The 27,804-nt window shown below is 36.2% G+C and overlaps 1 protein-coding gene across 1 annotated transcript in view; it reads right to left on the reverse strand.

The window, feature by feature from the left end:
• c20h21orf91 (chromosome 20 C21orf91 homolog) overlaps window positions 1-18,143 on the reverse strand; it is a 51,914-nt gene extending 33,771 nt beyond the window's left edge. Inside the window, exons 1-2 of the mRNA XM_022681489.2 lie at window positions 17,995-18,143; window positions 14,544-14,675 (exon numbers count right to left, since the gene is read on the reverse strand). Of these exons, the coding sequence (XP_022537210.1) occupies window positions 14,544-14,670 (127 nt within the window). The 5' untranslated portion in view covers window positions 14,671-14,675; window positions 17,995-18,143. The remainder of the gene's footprint in view (window positions 1-14,543; window positions 14,676-17,994) is intronic.
• Between the last annotated feature and the right edge of the window lie 9,661 nt (window positions 18,144-27,804).

Below are 27,804 nucleotides of genomic sequence, written 5' to 3' on the forward strand. Positions count from 1 at the left end.
CACTCTCTCTGTCTCTCTTTTATTCCTTCAGGGCAGCAATCATCAATTACCAATAATGATCATAAAATCAATTATATTCATGCTACACAAAACACACATGTCCACAGGATGTAAGGGCTGTGCATTGACCAGAACCATTGGCAATGCAATGTTTATCACAATAAGGGAGTTACAGTTCGATGTATTGTAATATAAATATATTGTGATAATATAAGCAAGATGCATTGCAAAAAAAAAAATAAAAATCTAATTTCAGTAAAACCGTCATAGTATGAATAACATACAATCAATCACATGCATAAAATCAGAGCAAAAGCAAAGTTTACTTTTCATGCAATCAGAACAGTGGGATCCAAAGACAGAGTACAACACTGTGATCGAGCAGTCAGGATTAAAACTCAATGCAAAACAAACCACTGTCTGCAAACTATTAAGAATATTCCTTTACACCCTACATAAGATTTAAGGCCTAGGTCAACAGTGTCCTGTAGACTGAAGAACACCGAACTCCTGGTCATGTTTATTAAATCAATTTGAGACCACTGTGTGACATGGTGTATCATCATGATAAAAGCTACCATTAGAACATTCAGTGAAGTGATGTGACATATTCAGCATCAATACTTGTACAGGTTGTGCCATTTTAATGACAAATGTTTGTTATCAGGCCCAACGCCACCAAACCCCTAGACCTTCTACATAAGGCAGGTTAGATTCATACATTCTTAAATGTTAGCATGTTAGCATGTTTGCAGCGTGTGCCTCAGCAGAGACTGAGACAACAGAAAGCTGTGGCTACTTGAGTGCAAGTGCTTAGTAAATGTGAGATGCAGATTATAAAGATCAGAAATATTTGCCACAATTGCGAAGGAAAATAAATATATATATATACCTTTATATAAACAACAAGCAACAAGGCTGACATTGGCTTTTTCCATTCCACCTTAAGTGACACAGCAATTCAATTTTGTTGCTTTGAACTGTCATGCAATTTAACGAGAAACAAACAACTTGAATAAAAAGCTTTCAGCTGTGTGTGAAAGTAGCAGTAGTTTCCATCAGCCAACAGTTGGATGGTTTGGGAACATACATACCTGTATAAATTGTAAGGTATTATCTGGTGAGTAAAGTTAAGCACCAATGTGTTCATGGCAAGACTATGCGATTGGGTGCCAGATGGATGGGCCATTCAATTTCTGAAATTTCCAGACATTTAACAATCCTCAATCTACAGTATCACATGTGTACTGGAAATGGGTTATACAAGGCATTACCACTCACAGTGGACAGAGAAGTTGGTGGTAACTAGGGTGGTGATATGGCAAAAAATTATATCAAAATATATTCCTTCATTGTGTTCCTTACAATATAATTCTGATGTCGTTATGAACAGTATAAAATCATCTGTCTCTGATTGACGTAATCATGTACTACGAGACTTGGACTAAATAGGAAAAATATTATATTACATTAAAAGACATTTTCACAACACACAATTAATCATAATATTTTAACATGCAGAAAATGATGCATCAGCAGTGGAAGATTCTTAAAACGTATTAAAATTAACTTTCATGAAACAGAGAAACAGAAGAATACCGTATTTTTCGGGCTATAAGGCGCACTTAAAATACTTATTTTTTCCCAAAAATCGTCATTGCGCCTTATAATGCAGTGCGCCTTGTGTATGGATTTTGCTTGTGTTTACTGACATCGATTTTATGTGGTACACGGCGCTCTGTTGTGCAGAATTCCTCACCCACGCCAGAAAAAGATCCCCCTCTTGGGCTAGCGCGCGGTTACCTTTAACTGCCGTACTGCCTCTCGGCTGTGGTTCAGGGTAGCTAGTTTCCACTGTAGCTCCGTGGCCAGAACAAGGTGCCGGTAAACTTTCCTTTCCACCCGTTCTGGGGTAATAGCACAAACTGTTTCTTTTTAGCGCCCACTTCTAAGTAAAGTTAACCTCTTAACACGCGCTGGCCCACCGGCGGGCCAGAAATATTTAATATTTCATAACTGGCTGTGTTTCTGAATAGTTATGAACAGTTACAGGTTCAATATAGACATCCAATATACCATTTTAAAGCTTAGAATCTCTGCTTTTGAGCTATTTAGCCTATTTAGCGGAATATCCTTTCAGAAAATAAACATTTAGGGCGAAATATGCCTTGGTTATGATTTTAATAATTCATAACTCTCATATTTGCGTTTATCGTTCGTCCATATTTCATCGAATGCGGTCATGTCATACACCATTCGAACCGTCTGGCTCTCCGGATTCCAGAACTGTGATTTTACTGTAGGATGTATGTTTCATGAATTAGAGCTGCGTCAGAGCGCATGTTTCCAGTAATAAAAGGCTCTCCTTTTGTCCTGGGGTAACCTCCGGTCACTGCCGCCACCCCCCGAACACACACCCGCGCTCAGCCACAGGTCCTACCTTCAAAACGCGTCCAGACTAAAGAGAATCCATCAATCCAGTCTCCTGTAATCCACAGTTATATCCAAACAGCGCTGGAAATCACTTCATCCAGAAATGAAACTTATCCAATCTTTATCTCTGTTTTAAAACCGTTTTATTCACCGAATTCGGCACAACACGCTATTATAGTCAGAAGCCTCGCGGAGTAATGCGGTACTTGCTGTGCTTCAACATAATATTATGGTCTGTCGGAGCGTTGCGGCTACCGTTGTCAGGAGCCTCGCGGAGTAATACGTACTTGCTGTGCTTGTTGATTTATTGCTCAGAGATGTTGTTATTTTTCACAGATATTGTGAAGGATTTATTGCTCAGAGTTATTGTTACTGATATAAATAAAGTTTCATTTAGTGCGCCTTATAATCCAGTGCGCCTTGTGTATGGACTAACACTAAAAATAGACCGTTCACTCATTGTGCGCCTTATAATACGGTGCGCCTTATAGTCCGAAAAATACAGTAATCTAATAATCATCTTTTAATCTACTTCATCCATGAGATATTCTGTTTACAGGCACTGAAACTTAAGTAGCTCCATCTTTACTATATCTCAAGTTCTCTCTGGAGTACACAAAGCATGTAACGTCCATTTGCGTCACCCAAAAAAATGAGCCCACAGTCGCTTTTCTCTCTTTTTTTAGTTTCTTCAGCACAAAAGCACTTCCACGCAAAGCGCTTCTGTAGCATGATTATCAGATTCTATGCTTCTCCCGTGCCATGACCTATGAACTCACGCGAGGACGCGGATGATTGGTCGGTGACTAATGTGTAGTGTTGCCAGTCCCCCAAGAATGACACAAAACGAAGATAACTTCTTAATCTGACATAGTGAACATAGTGAAATAATTCTCAATATGATCAAATATCAATATATTGCCCAGCTCTAATGATGATGATGATTGTGACCGGTGGCATATGGATAAAACTGTCAGTAGAAAACACATCCATGTTCATATGCAGGAGGAACCACATATAAATATGCTACTGATCAGTGAAGTGTTTTTAAGCTTCTATTAGTCATGGTAAAAGTCATATTAAACAATCAATAAACATAAACAGATAATTATGAATTCACTAACTGTTAGCATGATAGAACTCAGCAAATCATTGCTTACTTGTAAAAAACAATGCTATTTATAGTGACCACATGCTGAATAATAAGACTTCACTGCTCTCTCCAGCTCTTTAATGGGATATGGAACGTCACAGCTGGAAAAGGAAAGAGACAAAGAACGGAACTGCAACCACATCAGCCCTTAACGGTAAAAATAGCCCCTATTATTTCAGCTACTGACATCCCTGGACAAAACACAAACACTGTACACACAATAGCAGAGGTCTGAACACAGAACTCTCTGAAGCAGAGTGTGTGTTTTTAAGTAATGTTCTGGAAACCACCGACCGACCTTGTGTTTACGCTTCAGAACACAGCAGCGCTCATTCGCAAGACAAATAACGAGCCTGGGGAGGGCACTGCTGAATGCGAGGAAATGAAACTGTAAGGGGAAGAACGTCAAAGAAACAAATCCTCATACGAGCACAGTTGTGTGTTTATCTAGGGCAGTGGAGTGAGCAGGTGTGTGTGTGTGTGTGTGTGTGTGTGTGCGTTTTGTAGATGAACAGGCTTAAACAGACTGTGTGTGCACTGTACCCCTGATGCCCCACCCACAGGTTAAACCAAGTTGAAAGAAGAAAGCGCAGGAAAAAACCCTGAAAGGTACTAAAAGTAATAATACTGTAATCATTAGGGGTGTCACGATTCTCTAAATCCTCGATTCGATTTTATTTCCGATTTTAGGGTCACGATTTGATTTGATTCTTGATTTTCTTTTTTCTTTTTTTTTTTTTACAGCAGAGAGGCCTATGCCAGTTTTAGATTAGTCTATGGTCAGTCATTGGTTTGATTCATCAAATTTACAATATCTTATTTCAAAAGGTGGGCTTGATATAAGTGATGCAAAGTGATACAAGTGATCTGTAATAGACCACATTAGGCACTAATGATCAAATTTAAATAATTTAATTAAGATATATATGTAATGCCACCTAGTGGCTTTTTTTGGTAGCAGCAGTGTGCACTATTAAAACAGCAATGTGCAACATAACAAAATAAATAATACAAAAATACAGGAACAGTCATGTACAAAATAATAGAACAATTAGAGCCTTAACAAACTGAACTCTATCCTACTATAACAGTTAAACATGAAAAATAAGACTTTAAGACTTTTTCGGTCCCTGAGAATGAGAAGTTTTTTTCTTTAATAAAGATATATTATTAACTTTATCTGAGAGAAAGATGCTCCTTAACGTACCAAAACTATTAACATATTTGAGGCTAGACAAAACAACTGTTATTTTTATATTTTCTTTAAGTTTTTCTTTAAGAAGATGAGAATGTCCACATTCTCTGGAGAAAGAGCTGCTCTTTGAGCAGTCACAATGTCCGCGGCGTCGCTACAGTGTGCTGCACCGTTTGTGTAGTTTAGAGGGAGGGATCGTCCATCCTCTTTTTGACTTCGAGGCTCCAGACCATGACATAATTTCCATCGATTTAGATGAAATATCGAAATCGTGACACCCCTAGTAATTATTAAGATGATGAAAGCTACTGCTATACTGACGCTACTGCAAAGTATTAAAAGGTACTGGTGGAATTGTTCTGCAGCAGACTAAAGTGAATAAGGAACAAGTTCTGCCGAGGGGGAGGGAGGGCTGTGGCTTCCAGCTGAACCCTGTTGCTGTGAATGGTACAGTGTGATGTAATGCTGGTAAGAAGCATAAGGTCTGACATGTTCTGTCCTCTCCTCAGGCCAATGGTGGCGAATGGCTCTTGTGTCGAGACGTGTGGCCGTTTGCACATGTACACAGCACAAAGCCTGTGGTCTGAGAGGCTGTGTTTACTCGCTAAGGCTTCTTGTAGGTCAGACCACAGCATTTTTCTTTCATCGTTCTTTTCATCACTTCACTCAGTACCTCCTCCCTTCTCTTCTCGTCTGCTCTTTGTTTTTCTCGCTTTCTCTCTCGGTCCAGACTCTCATTCACCGCCTCGCTTCCGTCTCTCTTTTCTAGTTAAATATGCAGTGGCTGCAGCACATGGTGGGCATGAATATTCACGGTTACTAATTTGTCCGTCCTGCCCAGTGCTGCTCGCCATCCTGGGCACAATCAGACACGCTCACATCCCCCATTGTTCTTCATAAAGTCTGGCGCAGAGACTTCATTAAAGAGCTCTATTAATAAGGACTGAGTAATCAGTGGATGTAAAGCACGGGGTTACTTTGTTTTCATTTGTTGTGTAAGCAATTTTCAACCTAATAGACGTGAACAAAGAAAGGAATTAAGCACTATTTTACACTGGGAGGTGGAGTAGTGTAATTTAACTACAGGATGCCTGTAACATATGATTTGCACAGCATCAGTTTAAATGGTGGAGAACAGAGTGGCTACTCTACTTTCATAGTTCCTTTACCTCCAAAAAATACATGTGTCATATATGGCTCTATAAACTCTTTCAGATTTTTGGAAAGGTCTAAAAACATAAAGCAACATTATGCTGCATGCTGACGAAATTAAAAACAGATGAGAAAACAAAAAGTCATCGACATCTATCAGTCATTTCTAAGGCTTTGGGACTCCAGCAGACCACAGTGAGAGCTATTATTCACAAATAGAGAAAACATGGAACACTGGTGAACCTTCCCAGGAGTGGCTGGCCAACCGAAATTATTGCAAAAGGGCATGGACAACTCATCCATGAGGTCACAAAAAAACCCAGAACAAGATTTAAAGAACTGAACTCGCCTCAGTTAAGGTCAGCGTTAATGAATCAATAGTAAGAAAGAGACTTGGCAAAAATGGCATTCATGGGAGAATTCCAAGGCAAAAAAGACATAGTGGGGGTAGTGTGATGGTCTGGAGCTGCTTTGCTGTTTCAGGACCTGAACAACTTGCTGTAATTTATAGAACCAGGAATTCTACTGTTTACCAGACAATCCCGAAGAACAACGTCCAGCCATCTGTTTGTGACCTCAAGCTCAGGTATCATTGGGTTCTGCAGCAGAACAATGATCCAAAGTACACAATCAAGTCCACCTCTAAATGGCTTAAAAACAAAATGAAGGTTTTGGAGTGGCCTAGTCTTTTTGAGATGCTGTGGCATGATTTAAATGGGCCGTTTATGGCCGAAAACCCTCCAGTGTGCTGAATTAAAACAATTTTGTAAAAAAGAGTGGGCCAAAATTCCTCCACAGGGATGTGAAAGACTCACTGGTAGTAATCTGTAAAGCTTGATTGCAACCAAGTTACTAGGTTTAGGGCTAGGTTGGTTTTAAATAGTTTTTTTTTTCCTTTAATAAATTAAAAAGTTAAAAAGTGTTTATAGTTACTCAGGTTATCTTTGTCTGATATTAAAGTTTTTTGATAATTGGAAAAATCTCAGCATCACAAAAAAGAAAAAACTAAAATTTGAACAACCCATACCATGCAAGACAAAACTAAAGGTCCCTCATATTCGCAAGAAAAAAATGCAAAAAAAATAAATGCAAAAAAAAAAAAAATCTTTATTTACCTACATATAGATATGGATTCACACAGGAAAAATATAACCTGGAGCAGTGCAATCTTTACTGATTAGGCGGGGCACAGATTGTAAAAATAACTGACATGGTAATAATTAGGGGTGTGTTAAAAAAATCGATTATTCGATTTAAATCGATCCTCATTTGAATGATCCGATATCGATTTATATAAACCCGAGATCGATCTTTATAACTAGCCCCTTTTCCCCGTGTATGCGTAGCTTTAACGTCTCGCGTAGATCTCGCGAGACCATCCTTTTTTTCCGAGCAGCGCGCTCTGGCTGGGGTGATCAGTTAAGCATGGCTGAAGCAGGAGTGCAGGCGCCCAAGAACCTGAAGGCAGACGTGTGGTTGCATTTTGGATTCAGAAGCTATGGCGGTAGGGAAGAGCTGGATAAAAGCAAAGCTGTGTGTAAACTGTGCAACAAGGAGCTGCAGAAAAATCTCTAAGATGTAAGAGAGCAGTAATGAGCAGTAATGAATACTGTAAACATAATGTGCATGTTTAATGTTTTGTTACAAAAAACGGTAATTTGCACTTTAACAGGCCATTAAAATCTTTCAAGGCCTTTTCTGATATTGCAGCTATGCACAGCCAAATATATGTTTACATTACATGTTTATTGTTATAATGTGATGGATACATTAAATTATATTTAAAAAAGAATGTAACTTGTGTTGAGTGTTCATAATATAAACTAATATTTTAATAATGAAATTTGAGTGTTCCTTGTATAATTACATTTCATATTCAAACTACAATTTTTATGGTAACTGAAATTTCCCTAAATTAATCGATGTTGAATCGAGAATCGAATCGAATCGAAAATCGATTTGAAAATCGAATCGAGACCTTGTGAATCGGAATCGAATCGAACTGGGAAATCAGTGATGATACCCACCCCTAGTAATAATTGCTTTACTCCACCTTCTCATGTACAACTAATCTCGTCCGAAGGGGCTTTAGTCCGTCTTTTGCTGTTACTGAAGCAGCTAAACTGAAGAATGCAATTAATAAAACCTTATGGGTGCATGACAAAAAAGGAAAAAAAAGATGCACTGATAAAAATATCATTCAATCACATCTTTTTTTACTATAATTAGGCAGAACACAATAAAGCACAGACCTCTGCAGCAACATATTACATGCCTGTAAAACAGTTTATTACAGATCAGAATATCCAGACAAACAAGAAACGCTTTTCTTCATTACAGCTGCTGAGACACAAGTTCCCCTGACCGTGTCTAATCAGTCACACTCTATTACATAAGACTACACACACCAAGAGAGTAGGGGTGTCACGATTCTCTAAATCCTCGATTCGATTTCATTTTCGATTTGAGGGTCACGATTCGATTCGATTCTCGATTTTCTTGTTTTTTTTTCTTGTTATTATTTTATGCCTCATAAAATTTAAATAATATATTTATTATTATTATTATTATTATTATAAATATTATAAATATTATTATTATTATTTATTAAGATATATATGGTAATGCCATCTAGTGACTTTTTTTGGTAGCAACAGTGTGCACTATTAAAACAAGCAGTTTATCAGAGCTGTGTGTGGATGGCTGGTGAAACTGCTCATTACATGAAGCTGCAGTTCTTCATCCAACCACTAGCAGCAGCAGCACAAGCCCCGCTCTCTTCACTCAGTCACTACTTCAGTACAGCCCAGCCACGGGCTACAGAGCTCAGCCAGTCCGTTTTTACTGTTTCTGTAAACAAATAAAGGTTTTAACCCCACTAACCGGATAATACAGCTCACTACAGTTCATCTTTCAGCCCAAGCAGCTAACAGCAGCAGGTTAGAACAGCCGACACGGAGGCACTGCTCGGATTACATTATAAACACGTCAGTTAGCGCGCTGCTAACCTCAGGATGTTTATAACTACGGAGTTTAGTGGACACACCACGGCCGCCAGGTAAGTCTTTTAAAGGCTACTGAAGACTATTAAAGGCTATTAGAGTGTAACCCCTGGCTCCCAGGGGTTACAAGAGGTTATTGAAAGCATTATTGGGGGGCAGAAATCAGTACAGGCTGGTTAGATAAGTGATGTGGGTATTGTCTTATAAATATTTACACATAACTTATATCTCTCCTGAAAAGCTTTTATTTTAGTCAGAAACACGCTTGTGTTTACTTTATCTGAGAGAAAGATGTTTTTTTAATTCAATGGAAAGCAACAGGTGTAGTCAATTATAAGTTTAAGATTTTTAATCCACCTCACTGTGATCTATAGTCAGTGTTCTCAAGTCACACTGACACACGCATTTCAGCGAGTTCACACGCTCTCACCTGCGCGCACCCACCCCTCCGTTAGATACAGATACAAAACCTGCGCGCCCAACCCCCGCCCCCCCTCCCCCGTTGGACAGATAAAAACAGTGATCACACTCCCGCCGACTGCGCTCATGCAGTGGCTATCTCTATTTAAATGAATAGGATGCGCTGTGTTGGTGCCGCGCCATTTGCGTAGCGCGCTGCGCTATTTGCGCAGCGCGCGCGGGAGGGATCGTCGATCCTCTTTTTGACTTCGATACTCGAGATCGTGACCTCATTTCGATTCGATTTCGATAAAATATCGAGATCGTGACACCCCTACAAGAGAGTCACACATATCCACAGAGGCTTCTTCAAGCTCAGTAGAAAGAAAACTGACAGGCTCACAATCCGTAACCAAACCCACAAAGCGTGTGCTGACAATAACAGTCTGACCCAGATATCCTGCATTATTGATCAAATGCTAGGAAACCCTAATAGGGATGCTGATTATGCAGAGTGCAGCTTTATAAAACTTGCTCTAAAACACAAGGGAAGCTAGTTCATGGATCTAGATCAGGAATTAAATAGTAAACACTAGTTTGAATAAAATCCCGTCACCTAAATACCACAGCTATACTGCAGAGGCAGTTAACTGGAATTGGTTATGCCAGTTCATGTGGGCTGCTTACAGGCTACAGCTCTGGACTCTGGGCATGTGCCCCAGTGGCTCCCAGTCCCAGTACACATTTGTCTTCTTTCTACTTAAGCACAGCTGACCCGGTAAATGAGGGGCTTGATAACTAATGATATGTTCACACTACACACCTTGTTCATTCATTAAAGCAGATGTTTTGCTCAGATCAGATTTTGCCATCTTGAGGGTTTACACTCATAAAAAGCAACATGTATTTTCCATTGTTTTGCTTCATTTTGACAGTCCTAAAATTGTGATCTTATTCACATAAAAAAAGATAGATTTTTTTTCACTGGTAATATGCATTAGAATAATGTATGAGGCTATTCCAACTAAGAACTAATAAGAATATCTGTAAGAACTAATGTATATTATTATTATTATATACGTAAAATCTTAAAATTGTTAAATACTGGTGTAATTTTTGATCAAATTTTTAACAATTGAAAAGAGAGAATGAGCTGATTTTTACATGTTTTTTGTACCTAGTGAACCGCTTGCAATTATAATTTGTGAGCTAAATACACTATATGGACAAAAGTTGAGACACACAAACATGCAAGCATTCATTAGAATTAGGTTTTATATATATATATATATATATATATATATATATATATACATATACAGGTGTGAATTAATGCTGATAAAGCTTAAAGCTGATACTATAAAAGGTGGTATTATTTTTTTATGTTTTATTTATTAAGGATATTTAAGAACTCGCACATTTTTCATTATTAAAAGTGCATTGCTCTTAAAATGTTGTAATTGCTTTATTATTCCATTATATACTCCTTATATCATTGGTCTAATTGTCTTACAATGACAATAATACAATTTATTGCAATCACTTTTGGGACCATATACTACCAAGTAAAAATGTTATTCTTACTCTTTTAAGCTGCCACTCTACTACTAAGGCTTTTAAACCATTTTGGTAAGTGTCTATGGGAGTATTTGTGAGGCCACACACTGATGTTAGATGAGTGGGTTTAGCTCACGATGTCTATTCTAGTTCGATTCTAAGAAGTCGTTTAGGGTGGAGGTCAGGGCTCAGTGAAGACCTGCCAAATTCTTTTACACCAAACTCACCCAACCATGACTTTACGACCCTCGCTTTGTGACCGGCGTTTGCTCAGCCTTCAGTTCTCTCTGCCTTGGTGTGACAATACTTAACAAAAGGTGTGTGAGATGAGGAAAAACACAACATACTCAGTGTGGGGTCCAGAATCTAAGCCAGAGGTGTCCAAACTGTGACCCGTTTCCTTTTTTGAAGCGGCCCAGAAGGTATTTTAGAAATGGAATGAAAGTTGGCCCGCTGTTAAGCAAGTTTTTATAATGTGAGATTCAAAGTTTGAACGCTAGGTTTCAGATAAGGACCAAAGAGTCGAAAAGCGGAGAGAATGCGCAGTTGTAGTGCAGAAAAACGGGCTAAAGAGTCTAAAAGTGGAGAGAGTGCGCAGTTATAGCGCAGAAAAACGCGCCAAAGAGTCTAAAAGCGGAGAGAGTGCTCAGTTATAGCGCAGAAAAACGGGCCAAAGAGTCTAAAAGCGGACAGAGTGCTCAGTTGTAGCACAGAAAAACGGGCCAAAGATTCTAAAAACGGAGAGAGTGCTCAGATGTAGCGCAGAAAAACGGGCCAAAGATTCTAAAAACGGAAAGGGTGCGCAGTTGAAAATGTATTATTTAAAGTGGTATATTTCATTATTTGTTTTATTACAGAGTCTGTGGCCCGTGATTTCAAATATATTTCTCCTTCTGGTCCCCAACAAAAAAAGTTTGGACATCCCTGATCTAAACTAAGAACCATTTGTTAAAGCAGAATATCAGACAACACAGTCATTCTTAGACTTGCTTCAAACTGTCTGCACTCGAGTGTCTCTGTCTGCCCGCGTCTCACAATGACAGCCTTTGTTTTGAAATGTGTTGCCTTAGGTTTTATGTTTATGTTCTAGGTTTAAAAAGTGTCCTTGAGTATAGGAAAAGCCCTATATAATTAAACTAATGATGATTATGATAAAACAACTGTTGTCTCCATTTCATAATGAAAAATATCAATCAAAATTAAACTGTGACTTTCCTTTGATCTGTTCAGAAAATCTCCCATGTTTCTTTCATTTCTAACAGCAGCCAAGGCTAATAATCACAAAGCGCCACGGAGTAAAAATGTGGATCTAAGATAAAGCCTCAGCTGTCCTTGTAGTCATATTCAGTGATTTGTAAAAGGAAAAAGCTAAATCCCAACCATCATTCGTTCTTACAGACTTGGACCAAGGCTTTTCTAGGTTGAAGCTGTCAAATAAAAGGCAAGTAAAGATAATGACCAAAAACATGACCAAATTAGGTTATATTTCCAGCAGCTCTGTACAAAAAGAAAAAACTCTCTACGTCACGCTTTAAAAAATAACTTTTGTGAAACAAAATTCTAAGTATTGAGCAACTTCTCTTTGTGGGTTTGTGTCATTTAATGACTGCACTTGTGACTGCACTGTGAGAACGTAGTGACAGAACAAATACAGTGAAAGGTTAAAAATTGTGAAATGACCAATAGACTAAAAGTCATCTGTCATCATTACCATATGCCTAGTTCCACAATTTCATGTTATAATTATCCTTTGATGAGATGTGATTACTGATTTAAGTAGACTCCTGCATTCAAGCCATGCATTGTTCAGCCACCAGGATTTTATTTTAAAAGATCACCTTTATAAATCTAGTTCTGTAAAGTTTAAGTGATTCAATCCATTTTCATTTCCTGATTTTATTCTAAATGGCAAGTTAAGGTAGCAGTTCTTAAATCCATTTCACAAAGCCAAATATATGCATTCTAAAAACAGTGTGTTTGGTAAGTTTTCACATGTTGTTTTCTTTTTTTAACTGCTTACCTGAGAAATTGTGGCACTGCTAATGGAACTGATACAAAAGTTAGGGCTAACAGAGATATCAGAACAGTAAAATCATTCTTAATCTGCTCATTCATGCATCATTAGACCAAAGAAAGACAGAATTAATACTAAGAAAAGCAGGACAGAGTCCTTAAAATCACCAGATTAATCCACTCTGAAAGGAGACCGTACCTCAAAGTATGTTTAAAAGTACTTTTTTTTTTGCATGCTTGGTTCAATTACACATTCTCACCTAAATATTATGGACTGTTGCTTAAGCATGAAAAAAACAACAAATGAAAGAATACAGGACAATGTTACCCAAAACCTGATGAACAATCAACCGAATACAACATGTAAAAGTTACATATACAGAACCTTTGAGCAAACAATAAATTAAACTCAAAGTAAATACTAATTTTATCAGCTGAAAAGACATACAAAGTATATACTCACTATTTATAACTGTTCTCCATATAGAAGGCAGGTGACTTTGGTTGGAGTGAAAAATGCTCAGATTTGGTTTTACACTACCATTTACAAGACTGTGATTTTGACTAAAACAAAACACTCACTTTTTTATGGTGGGCTCATAAATAATCTGAGGAGCTCTGCTCTGATTGGCTGATTATAACAACCACGATGGCTCACCAAAGCCATGAGGTATAGCAAAGCATAGCATAACTGTTTTTAGCACAGTATTAAGAGCATCGTCCTTTCTGTGTGTGTGTGTGTGTGTGTGTGTGTGTGTGTGTGTGGAGCTAGCCGAAGATACTCTAAAGCCAGTCTCCTAGGGTTAGAGTTAACCTAACACACATGTCCACTTACTGGTTTTGATATTTTTAACACCGCTTTTAAGTTTTTCCTGCGCAGACACTGGTACACACACACACACACACACACACACACACACTTTAATACAAGGTCTGTCTCATGTAGAAACTTGGAGTCACACATTTTACCATATTTAACAGACTCAATGCTATAATAGGCATGCTCAGTATTCCTGGCATACTGGAACAGCCACAGAAAAAATAACTAAATACAATAGTAATATTAAAGTGCCAAATTCTCTGAAACTGGGCAGTGCATTAATACTACAATTGGCAATGTTTTTACATTATGATATTTACATACAAACCCTCATTATTCAACTATATCAGTTGAAATACAGTTTTCCAATCCACAAACCCATCCATTGCCTGTTAAATAAATCTGCTAAATTAAGCACTAGTCCTTAAACAGAAACATAATGTATCAAATGGGATCAATTTCCTGTCCAACTACACCATGCCACAAAAGTGCTCATAAAGGAGAGACAAAGAGAAAACTGTGTCCCAAATCCGGTGTTCAATGCATCTGTTATTCTAATAAGCCAGTAATTCATTAAATGCAGAAGTGGCACTTGAGAGACCTGCGCTGCTTGTCGAGTGGCACGTACTGCAGGGAAAAGCAGGCTCAGTGATCAATGAAAAGAGGGGATTGAAAAAAGCAGAGGGCTTTTTTTGGAACCATCAATAAAGGGTGCAATTATCTGAGCTAAGGTATATGACGGCTACATCAAAAAGAACCATTTTCCCGCTTCTCCCAGGTCTCAACTGTTTAGTTTCAATGCCAAAAGCAGTAACTCACCCTCTATGCTCAGCTCGAAACAGACATGACAGAAAGATAATGTTCCAGTGTCTGTCTCCAGCTTACAGATGCTGCAGATGTTGTCATCATTCAGGTCTATGTTAACAAAATGCTCCTCTTCATCCATTGCACCTGTACAAAACAAACAAAAAAAAAACTCTTCTTAGTTTGCTTTATTCATATACTGTTGTTCTTGTGTCTGAAATACATTAGAATCAGAGGTGTGCCATATCGTATCGTATGTGATAATATCGCCAAAAATTTTGAATATCGTAAACGATATCATACCCTGAAATATCGTGCCATATCACCCACCCCTTATTAGCACATCAAAGTACTACTTTTTAGCCATTTTTAGCAAAATAAAAATTCACACTCATTTCTCATTTCCCATTATATATCTACTAGAGACAGATTATATCTGTTTAGTATCATTTATTTTACTTTAATCCTGGATATATGGAGATATTTTGAGTGCATTATTAGTATCATGACATTCTGGATCATTGACTTCTGTTACAAATCTGATAAAAGTATTATTTTAAATATCTCAATTAGCCCTATCATATTGCATGCAATAATAAAATTCTAAATAATTTTTCTACTTCAGTGTTTTGTCATATCGCCAAAAGTATCGTTATCGTGAAAATACCATGAAATATCGTGATATTATTTTAGAGCCATATCGCCCACCCCTAATTAGAATCTTGCTAAACCTACTCTTTTTGTAGGAGTTTGAGCACAACTTAAATATAAAACTGCAGAAAAAAACAAAATCCTACCCTGCAGAGAAGGTTTTGTCTACTGCTATAAATCACCACCACATTTACTCCTCTCCAGTATATTATTACTGAGGTTATCAAGATACAAGAGAGAACATTTCCACAGCACAACAGGACATGCTGTTTACTTTCACTTTAACAAAAGCCCTTTTGTAAAGAACTCTCAGAACCCTGACATAGCTGGCAAGGTCTTTTTGTTTTTAAAGACAAATTACTTACACTCATGCACAACATGCATAAAAAAATCCTGTCAGGGATTCAGGGGATGTCTGATTAGCTCTGGATTTAAATATACAAACAACCAAACACACAAAGGTTGTTATAGCACAATCAAAATCACATATTGCTAGAATACAGTACAATACTGAACACAAATAGTGCCTACATAAAAGCATATTCTATAGCACTGGCTAGAGACTACTGAAGGCCTGTTTAAACCTCAGATTAGATGAGAAGTGTTAAAACCATTTTGGTTTAGCAGTACTGCGGTCTTCAACTTTGGCACACAACAAAATCTCAACCCCAAAGAGATAACAACGATAAGGAAGTGTTCCGGCTCTTTGGCATGAACAAAAACAATATTCCCTTATAATTAATATCCTCTTATCGTCAATGTGAAGAAATGTATAAATAACCATTAATAAAAATTAAGTTTCAACTTTTTATCTTATACGATTACAAATATATAGCTGATGGGTTTAAAACAGACATGACTCAAACAAGAAAGACTAAGAAGCTCTAAGAAGCACTCTGTTTGAACCTTTACTTAAGTCCCCACTAGGGGTGGGCAATATTATATCGTGACAGAAATATCATGATATTAAAAATCCATATTGTGATAATAGGGCTGTTCTGTCTTAAAAGTAGTCTATTATTTACTGTGAAGCTTTAGGTGTATTTATTGTATAATTGATTTAGTTTATATGCATGCACTAAATATTCTGCAATATTTTTTGCTGCATTATATTATTTTATGTTATATTATTTATTTTGCAACATTATGATTATACTGTTATACTATTATACTATATTCCTGAAATGAATGAATTATTTTAGTTTTCCTATATTTCGCCAAGTATATCGTTATCACAAAAAATACCCTGAAATATCGTGATATTATTTTAGAGCCATATCGCCCACCCCTAGTCCCCACTTAGAGACAGCCATTATTAACTTACCCTGACAAGTACATGGTAGAGTATACATGCCGAGACATTTCAGTTCTAAGTTTTTTACTAGCAGCTCTCATTTCAGCCATCAGATATAAAATGTTTACTAGTAATAGTTTAAGATCTACAGATCTAGACATTAACTTTAACACATTAGTCATATGATACACTTGATTTAAATGGATGTTCACTCTTATCTAGAATTACAATTTACCAGCAAAAAAAAAACACAGTTTCAGATACTGATCATTGCTACATCTACAATGTCTAATCTAAGATATTTGTAATGTAGTGTACACTAGTAAATTAATGCTATCATACAGTATAACCAGTCAAACTTACATTAAAGATACAGCTCTGAAAAAAGGAGACCACAGACAGCTAAAAAATGATGAGTTTCTTTGATTTTACTAAATTAAAAACCTCTGGAATATAATCAAGAGGAAGACGGATGATCACAAACCATCAAACCACCAAACGGAGCTGCTTGAATTTTTACACCAGGAGTAAAGCAGCATAAAGTTATCCAAAAGCAGTGTCTAAGACTGGTGGAGGAGAACATGATGCCAAGATGCATGAAAAAAAAACTGTGATTAAAACCAACCAGGGTTATTCCACCAAATATTGATTTCTGTTTTCTTACAACTTTATAAACATGAACTTGTTTTTGTTATTTTTCTTTACATGATTTAAGGTCTGAACGCTCTGCAACTTTCTTTTTGTCCATTCAGCCATTTCTACAAATAAGCAATTTTCTGCAAATAAATGCTCTAAATGAGAATATTTTTATTAGAAATTTGGGAGAAATGTTGTTTGTAGTTTATAGAATAAAACAACAACGTTCATTTTATTCAAACATAAACCTATAAATAGCTATAAAATCAGAGAAACTGATTCCGAAACTAAAAATGGTCTCTTATTTTTTTCCAGAGCTGTATAACAGTTAACTTAGATCTGATATTAATAGTTAAATAGCACAGCTGATATCTGAAATGAGACACTAGTAAAAACAGCACTGTATGGGTCTGTAATTTAGTGTTTACTGCTACAATTTTCTGAAGTATTAATGGTAGTTATCTCTGGTGTGTATTTAGGTTTATTTAGCACAGGCTAACCTTACCTAACTTACCTCTGAAGGACAATGCTAGCTACAACTAGTTCGTTAGCTAACACGAAACGATCCTTTTATGACCTGTAACTGGAAATGTAGCCCTCCAACTAACAAACAGCCGCAACTGACCACCAGGCGATATAAACCTGAATCATTATTATCTGTACACTATATTTAAACTGATAATAATACCTGGGTTAAATGGTTAAAAGCTGGTGTTCTTATATCATCTGCTCGTTAGCAGAGAGCGCCTCTCACTCACCCACACGGGGAGAGTTTCTGGTTCGTGACCGTTATCTCTGTAACGTTAGCTTAGCGTCAAAAACACGTCCAAAACACCACTATCCCCCAAACACACCGCGGGGGAAATCACGATAAACGACCATTACCTTCTTCTCCGCTGTCAGCGCAGTTCAGGATGCAGGATTAGAGAAGCGGTGAGTGTGTTTTCGGGACCACGCTCTCAGTGAAGCCCCGCTCCTGCGCTTCTGGTCGGGCGACAGTATTGTTATTGAGAAGCAGCAGCAGCTACAAGTCTTCCTCTCGGAGCGAACCATTCTCACACTGACGCGGGGGGGGGGAGCGAACCACCAACAAAAGACAAGGCAAGTTTATTTATAAAGCACCTTCCATTTTAAAGTGATTTACAAATTAGAAAATACACAGAGAAGTCAAATAAAAAAACATGTAAAAGAATAACAGTAAAAATGGAAATAAAAACTAAAATAAGAATAAAGCATTATCTCAGTACTTCATACTAACTTACATACTACTCAACATAGCTGTAATGCCTACCGTGTGCAATATTCTCACAATCTCACTACATGTAGTGTGATCCCCTTATCACCATTTTCTCACTTTTTTCTCTACTATTTATTTTATATATTTTTTTATTCACTACTACTATTTGTGCAATAATACTGGTCACACACCCTACCATAATCATATCTCTATGCACTAGATGTATATATATATATATATATATATATATATATATATATATATATATATATATATATATATATATATATATATTTTTTTTTTTTTTTCTTTACTATATATAATTATTTACGTATCTTTTATATATTTCCTTCCTTTTATATTTTTTTCCTGACCTGTTTCTCTGTCCTTTCCTCTGTACTGCTGTATTGTAAATTTCCCCAGTTTGGGATTAATAAAGGATTATCTTATCTGATCTTACCTTATCTTATCTTATCTTAAAACAAAGATAAGTAAAATAAAAAATATGTAATAGAACAACAAACAATTGGAAATAAAAAACAGTTCCTGATGATCTGAGAGTTCTGCTCGGCTCATACTGCTGAAGAACATCAGATAAATATGCTGGTCCTGCACCATTAAGGCATTTATAGACCAAAAACACCAGCACACGCTGTACTTTATTTTATAAAAGTATATATTTTTATTATTACATTATATTATATTATATTGTTTATTATATATTTTATTAGTTATATTATATTCAGAGAGATACACATATTAAAACATGTATCTATATAACAAAAACATTGAGAAATAAATACACGTGTGTGATATTTAATAATAGTATAAAACATAATAATAATAGAAACTTGATGACCCAATCCATGTTTCTGTCAGTTTTCAGTTTTATAAACGCTTATATTATTATTAAGTTATGTTAAATGAAAATATAACGTAATTTAACGTTGTGTTAGAATGCATTTCTTGCGCATGTTTTAGTTTCAGTCACATGGTACAGTCCACACCAGTCCAGTGCTCTTAAACGTGAGGGTAGTTTATCACATTGCTTTTGCCAGAATAACAGGTCCAATATTTCATATTCCTCGCATATACTGTTAATAATGTTAATCACATTATATATATATATGTCCCTCAGTGATGAATATAAAAACAGTATTATCCTGTTTACATGACAGGGCATGAGTTTTCCTGATTGGGGAATTCCAGTGGGGAACTTCTCCAGAGAACCCATTGCGTCATTACCTTTCCACAGACAGGCTGATTCACCTAAACACAAAAACCATCCATACAATTAAGTTGTCTGATTAGAGGAGCATGGTTTCCTCTTTATATATTAAACTTAATAGTACATGTGATTGTACAAGGTGTATGAGAGCCTTTTCTTCACACCTCCACCTGTTTTTTTTATCATTTTAAATATGTACAAATAGACTAATAGTGCAAAAGTGAGAATGTAAAAGTGTGCATTGTTCTGTCTGGTTATCAGTGTTTTGTTTTTTTTTCATAAGTGAACTACACAAATCCCTGAGACTTTCAGCACAATGCCCACTTTTTACATTTTTTTTACATATTTATTTTAGTAAATCTCTGAAGATATTCAACTTGTGTAATAATCTTTGTTAAACTTAAAGTACAACATATATACACATCCCACTGCCTCTTAAATATGTGTATGTAGTTTTTTGTTCATGTTGTTCATGTTATTTATTGTATGTTTAAGTACCTTAAGGATTGCTGCTAAATTTTGTTGTACACTGTGCGACAATAAAGGTATAATATCTTACAATAATAATAATAATAATAATAATAATAATTATTATTATTATAATTATAATAATAATTATTATTATAAACCCAATAAATGAAATAATAATAAAATAAATAATAAAATGCAATAATATATAAATAAGAAAAATGTCAATCATCAATTTTTTTTATTTTTATTATTTTCATATTAGGTGTTATTTTGTATGTGGAGAGTCTAATATCTGCCTTTATCACAGTTATTTATATACAGCAGCTTTAATCTTGTGCCAGTTTTCGTGGTAGAGGTCCTCCCGGCAGTAAGACACCCTCATTTTCTTTTCTTCCTCTCTCTAAGGACTTTTCACCTGATTTGGAGTATCACTAGCAGCTACAGCTAACTTTACCACCAGGAAACTGAAGTGCACTTAGTCTGTTTATTTTATATTATATTTTAATTATTATTATAATACATATTCAAAAATAACATACTCAATCTAATCAGCTGAAATGTAATGGTTAATTCACTCTCACAGTAAACAAATTTCTTTAAAAATTGCCCAAACCAGGAAAACTGAGGTCTGACCGCATTATAATCAGTTAAATACAGGATTAATAGAGCTGAAGCGCCACCTTCTGGAGAGACAGTGTAACTGCTCTTTAGTGAAATCATGTCTGTTTAACCTCCTGAGACCCTGAGACTTTAGCTTGGTGTGCATTTTTAATTTCTTCTATCTATTCAGGAGTAACTAACAAATGTAAAAAAATATATAGAAACTTAACTTTCTCTTTGTATAGGAAGCATTTTTGCAAAAAAAAAAAAAAAAAAAAAAAAAAAAAAAACTTGCCATTTGGGATCAGAAGGACCCAATTAGTCTAAAAAAAAATACGTTTTTTCATTCTACAGAAAGTAAATAACCTAGTTTCAAACTTAAAAATCTATGATATTTTTTACCTGGCTAAATAACCTTTTGCCTGGGATTCTCGCTGTTACGGCCTGGAAAGCCAGACCAGTAACATATGCTAGGACGACACCCGCTCACGCATTTTTAGCCCAGACCAAAGATGATACCAACCACAAAGATACAAGCCAAAATGATTTATTTATAATACTCAGTAGCATTTACGTCAGGGATAAGAAATGCCTAAAATAACAAACAAACAAAACTAACTTAGAAATTTAGAGCTCACTTACCTAACAAAAAAAAGAAAGGAAATAAAAATACATAAATCTTCCCTCCCTCCCTAACTAACAAAACACAGGAGAAAAGAAACCCCCTCCCAAAGAAACAGGCCTTATCCCCTACAGTGCTACCTTGGCTTTTAGTATTATTTGAAGTGTATTTACAGAAGTAGTATAACAAAGTTAAGTTACATATTTTAGTTATCTAAACAGCTCCGTTTTGACTCACGACAGCACAAACAATCAGAATAGTACGACAGGTGGTTTGGTCTGGGCGGCGTGGTGGTTGAATGGGTCGGGTGTCGCGCTGCACTCCACATCGGCCAGCGCTTTATTGTGACGCAGGACCAGGATCAATTAATCAGCTCCTCCCTCTCACAGGTAACCTGCAGAACTGCAGAGCGCAAGAGTGAGGTAGCTTAGAAAAGGGAAGGCAACAAAGAAAAATATAAACATCTCCCTCCGTAACACTCGCCATCCTGTTTTTAGTCAGTTAAGTAGTATAATGTTTTCATGTGACCACTAAATAGTACTGGCAGTGTCTCCATATAGGGCTAAAGGGTCAACGTTAAAAATAAAAATTAACAATAACGGTGCAGAGAAGCAGAAATGGAATGTCCACATATGAGGATGCTGGGTCTCAAGAGCTTAAAATGTTCATATTGTCCATAATAACTGGTTGAAAAAAGTCGTATACTCAGAAGTAGTTGGGTTAATTTAGTTTATTAGTTCAGAATTTAATATGCTTTGATATCTGACAACAGTTAATATGCTGTATGTCTCCTCCCACCTCCCAAAATACACAGATAAACGGGCTTATGTAAATTTCCCCTAGGTATGTGTTAATTGGTGTGTGAGACATCACGTGTTCTTTTTTCATTTCTTCAAATAATAAATAATTTAGAATTTTAGAACTGACATTTTTAAACAAACTCATCTTCCCCTAATTTATTTGCGGCACTGTTTTCTTTTTCCTTGCTGTTGTAATTGAAAACTGTGAAGGATAGAGATTCTGAGTATGTAAAAGTTAGATGTTAGTCTTTTTTAAACATATAAGGGCCATTCCACTAAATGGGTGCCATTTGCTTGTTGTAACAAGCCTCTTCCAACTTAAACTTGATCTATTATTTTCAACTCTGAACTCTTTAATTACACATGAATTTAACTATTTAAAACATGTACTTGTCAAACTTTACTTAACAGGCTTTATTTTTTACAAGGTTTCTAAGCCTAATATGGTTACAAAACTCATGTGACATTTAAAAAGCATGTTTAAAAGCAATTCAACTTTAGATTTTCTCTCAAAAAAGTTTATGTCACAAAGAAATGGTTGACTGCATGTTCAAATAACTGATATTAATGACAAAAAAAATCACTCCTGTTACTGGCACTCGTTCCTGTTTCTTTTTAAGTTTTGAGTAACATATATATATATATATTTTTAGCATATAATTACCAAAAACATGAAAAATAGCTAAATGGCAGTTATGCTAATAGCATGAGGACACTGTGCACATTCTAGTGATTTTCCTAAAATTCATTTTAATAAAGAAAATAAATAAGATCTAAGAATTAATTTGGGTAACAGGACAGGGCATTAAGATGAAGCTCCTCAGTCATCGTTACAATAAGATCAAATATACAGAAAAACAAATGAGGGAATTTAATTCTGGTCATCCCATGGTCTTCAGAAGAACCAACTGATGTCACTTCCTGTTGTAGGTGTGACTTGTAGAATGTCTGGGGTAATGTGTTACGGTAACAGGAATGTGAAACGCAGGGACACAACTAAAATGTGTATTTTAACTTAAATATTATGGATTTATTATGAAAAAATATTTTTAAGTAAATAAATAATATTATATATTATTTGGACGTCTCTGAAAGATTTTAATAATTATATTTCATGCTTAAGTTTATAGTTAGAGAGTGGAGACAGGTATCAAATGCTATTTATTTAGTCTTCTAAGTAGTTTTTTTATTACATATCTTAGGTCAATGTAAAAGACACAATGCCTAATAATGAATTATATTTTAAAGTTATTTAGTGTGCACATTTATACTTGTAATTTTCTGTGAAATTTCGGTGAAATGGCCCTTAAACGCTTAATGTACACTGCAGCAACTCTCCACAGGATGGCGCCAGAAAAAGGTTTACTACCTAATGACTTATTCATCAGAACTGAAGGAATGTTCTTCAAGTCTGATCATGTTTCCTCTTTCACACGGCAAAACTGCTTGGACAAAACACCTGCATGTACTAGAGCCTGGCAGTCTATCACACCCACAGGCTTACAGTTACAGGAATGTATAGTGGAGCTGTGTGCTACGAGTGTCCATGAGGCCTAAGTGACAAATTCTTATTAATCGAAGTGTTCTTGACCCAAATTGTAAGTGTTTTACTGATATACTTGTTGGTTTGTCATTCCTGAATCATACAAATTCCAAGACCAGGAGTGCGTCACCATGAACTTTGTCATTTAGTCAAAGTCTATGTTTCATTTTTGCTCAGGGAAGAGGCCCAACAAGTTTAATTGCATCAGGCTATAGACTATATATATATATATATACTCTTGAGACCCAGCGTCCTCATATGAGGACATTCCATTTCTGCTTCTCTGCACCATTATTCTTAATTTGTTTTTTAAACGTTGCCCCTTTAGCCTTATATGGAGACACTGCCAGTACTATTTAGTGGTCACATGTAACATTTTACTGCTTTACCGATTAAAAACAAGATGGCGAGAATCCCAGGCAAAAGTTTCTACAGCCAGGTAAAAAATATCATAGATTTTTAGGTTTGAAACTAGGTTATTAACTTTCTGTAGACTAATTGGGTCCTTCTGATCCCAAATGACAGTTTTTGGTTTTTTTTTTTGCAAAAATGCTTTCTATACAAAGAGAAATTTAAGTTTCTATATGTTTTATACTTGTTAAGTACTCCTGAATAGATTGAAGAAATTAAAAATGCACACCAAGCTAAAGTCCGGGTCTCAGGAGGTTATAAATACTATAGAGTGTTTCATAGACTGAGGTAGGAAATAGGTAGCAAGGGCAAGGGCAGCTTGTCCACATCTTACTGTTTGTAGAGTCTGTCAATGATTAACTTTCCATGAGGTCAACAGAACACATTCATGTGTGTGTGTGTGTGTGTGTGTGTGTGTGTGTGTGTGTTCTTCCTAACTGGTCATAAATCACAGACACTCACATCACACCTTAAGCACAGTCTCATCTACTGTTAAGTGATGTGTGTGTGTGTGTGTGTGTGTGCGTGTGTGTGTGCACGTGTCTTGGCCTGTTTCTGTGCACTAAGACAGCATCTCACAGGCTGTAAGACATGTTCTGCCGGTTTTAAAGAACAGATGAACAGACTCCAGGTCTTTGGTTTGTCTTTGTCTTGTAAAGCTGATATGATGGAGCCAGTGACACACACTTACAAACACTGAAGCATTGTCTGAGGTCACGTGCTGTGTGTTCAGAGCGAGGATCACAGCACTCGCATTATCTCCTGCGCTGCTGTGTCTCTCAATATTACGAGTATAGGATATTACCTGTTTGTTTTGTTGTATCGTGTTTTTTTTTTTTTATCCTTGTCTGATGTTTGTACTGGTTTATGTACCAAAAAATTAATTCATATTCATGTATTTTCACAGCTGTCCGTGTGATGCTAAGTAAAAGCATGATTTCCAAAAAGTATGAATGTAAATAGGACATATTTCCTTTAAATCTTAATAAATATGTTTTTCATATTTTACAGTTTCATAAATGCTCAGTGCGCACACTGCTCTTCTGAGGTCTATTTATAGATTTATAATGATGTTTAGGATGGGGAACTATGAAGGCCATGGCTCACCTTCAGCTTTCAGCACTTGTCTAGTGTTGTAGTAGTAGAATGTTGAATATAAGATGTGTTTAGGATCATTATTTCACAGTATGTCACCTATTAATTCCTATTAATCTTGTATCCTGCATTTTCTAAGAAGGTCTAATGTTTGCTTTCAAAATATACAGTATTTAACTAAACCCATTCTTCCCTACCAGTGAAATGTTCTCTCTGCCACTGTCTGCAAGATGTGAATGATCCACCACAGTTAGAGAGGTGTTTTTTCACTACATTTTGCGTCCTTTTTTCTCTAAACCACATTGAAGCATTTGAAACTGAGTGTGAATACAGTGTTAGACATGCATTACAAGGTCTATTGACTTTTTCCTTTCGAATTATCCATTAGAGAAATTATATGAGCGGCTGTTTGAAAAGGTTTTTGGATCTTCTTATAGTGTTTGCCTTGTAAGTATTATTTCCAGTCCGCTGCTTAGAGGAGCCCATTGAAAGGTTTAAGGATTCAGTGTATTAAAAAGCTTTAAATTGTACATAATCTGAGTTTTTGATTCTTGGTATTATTGATTATTACTTAAATAAGTATTATTGAATGCCCTGTTGTAAAAAAAAAAAAAAACGGAGCTGAACACCCCTTATAACTTCACTAGTCAAAGTCAAAGTCAAAGTGGTTTTTGTTGTCATTTCAGCTATATACAGAGTACACAGTGAAACGAAACAACGTTCCTCCAGGGACCATGGTGCACATAAACACAGTGTAGACAGAACAATAGTGCAACAGTACAAAAGTGCAGACAGACAATACAACACAATACAGACAAAGAATAATAAATAACAAGACAGTGTGCAAATTATGCAGTGTGCAAAAAAGACCAGTGAGGTAGTAATTACTCTATTACACAGTGTGCAATAGAGTCCAGTGAGGTAGTAGGGTTTTTAGTGCTTTCCATTTTCTGGGGTAAGTGGGGTAAGAGTGTGTGTGCATGTACAGAAAAACCATCAGTTCAGTCTCTGCAGTTAAGGAGTCTGATGGCTTGGGGGTAGAAGCTGTTGCAGAATCTGGTCGTGCTGGACCGGATGCTGCGGTACCTTCTTCCCGAAGGCAGGAGGGAGAACAGTTCGTGTGAGGGATGGGTGGGGTCATTGGGGTCATATATATATACATATATATGTATATATATATATGTATATATATACCATATATATAACATATGAAGGGTAAAGTGTGGTATGTTTAGAAACCTTTATAGAGTTTGCATATCTTCTTAATGAATAAAAAGAGATTTGTTGAAGCTCTTTTCATTTAAAGTCTTACTTAATTGAGACCATTTAAAATCCACCCAATTCTATTTATAAGAAATGCATGCATTAAAAAAAACATTTACATTTATGGAATTTATTTTATTCTTTTATCCAGATCAAATTAAAAGGTTTTCTTGGGTTACAAAGGTGGCCCAGGGTATTGTTTGGAGTCAAGGACTCCCAAGGACTCTTATTGGCCATGGCCTGTCACCCTGATTGGAAACTGAACCCACTGTGTGGTTATTCACTGGCAGGTAGTGGTGTTATACGTTACACCACACCGCCCACTAATAGAAATAAAATGTTAATTAATTCTAATCAAACTCTTTACATACAGGCCACTGTAAATATTTTTTTATTATTTAAGTTTGAGCACTTAGTGCTGATTGAAAGCTTATTTTTTTAAAATAAGGAGATGATTCAGCCAGCACTAAGTGCTCAATCTTAAATAGTCCTCCCCCAAGGCGGCTCTTGGAGTATGATAGAGATCTACACAGCACACAGATGTCGCAATTCGGAAGGGGTGATAGAGATGACACTGGAGCCGCATGCATCACTTCAAACAGACAACTCACCGGCTCTGTTAGTGTAGTTCAGTAAGTCTGAGTGAGTCATAGATGAACACACACACACACACACACACCTGAAGAAGTGCAGGGTGTGTGAACAGTGTGTATCAGGAAGGAAGTTAAAAAATAGACCTGCATTGTCACCCTAGATTGGTAACAGAGAATGTACAGTACAAACAAGCTTAATCAGTATTACATCAGTTGAGATGTTTGCTAATTAACTCACTGCATCACCTTTTTTTATGGAAACTTATTTTTTTATTTCTGCTTTCTGTTTTAGTCCTCAAACTGGTATTGAGAGTGGAAATGAATGTTCTTGAATGATCTCAGCGAGGGACAGAATACTTATTATTATTATTATAGGAATACTGTCAATTTTTGACTCTGAAAACTTTCCAAAGTTTATTTTGACTACTCATCATATTTATGAGACTTCATCATATTCTCTGTGTTGTGGTGTTACTGAAAGTTAACTTTCCTAACTTATCCCAAAATAACAGGGTGAACAGGAAATAATATGTAAAAATAGCTTGATATTTTTATGAAAACAGCAAATTTAATAATTGAAATGCTAAAATGATTAAATAACATTTGCAAATCTTCTAAAAATATATTTTGAAGTGTTTTATTCAACCATTTAAAAGTGTCATGATGGAGCAGCTCTTGGACATAAACAGCAGCAAGAAAGAGAAAACATACCAGGGTTGATAAACAGTCCAGAGGTCAAACACAAGGCAAGGCAATATCAGAAGGCAGGTAAAAATCAAGGGCGGTAATACTAAGCAAGAACAAAACGAGAGATGGAAAAACGTCTTGTATG

Source organism: Astyanax mexicanus, chromosome 20 (genome assembly GCF_023375975.1).
Source record: "Astyanax mexicanus isolate ESR-SI-001 chromosome 20, AstMex3_surface, whole genome shotgun sequence".
Taxonomy (NCBI): Eukaryota; Metazoa; Chordata; class Actinopteri; order Characiformes; family Acestrorhamphidae; genus Astyanax; species Astyanax mexicanus.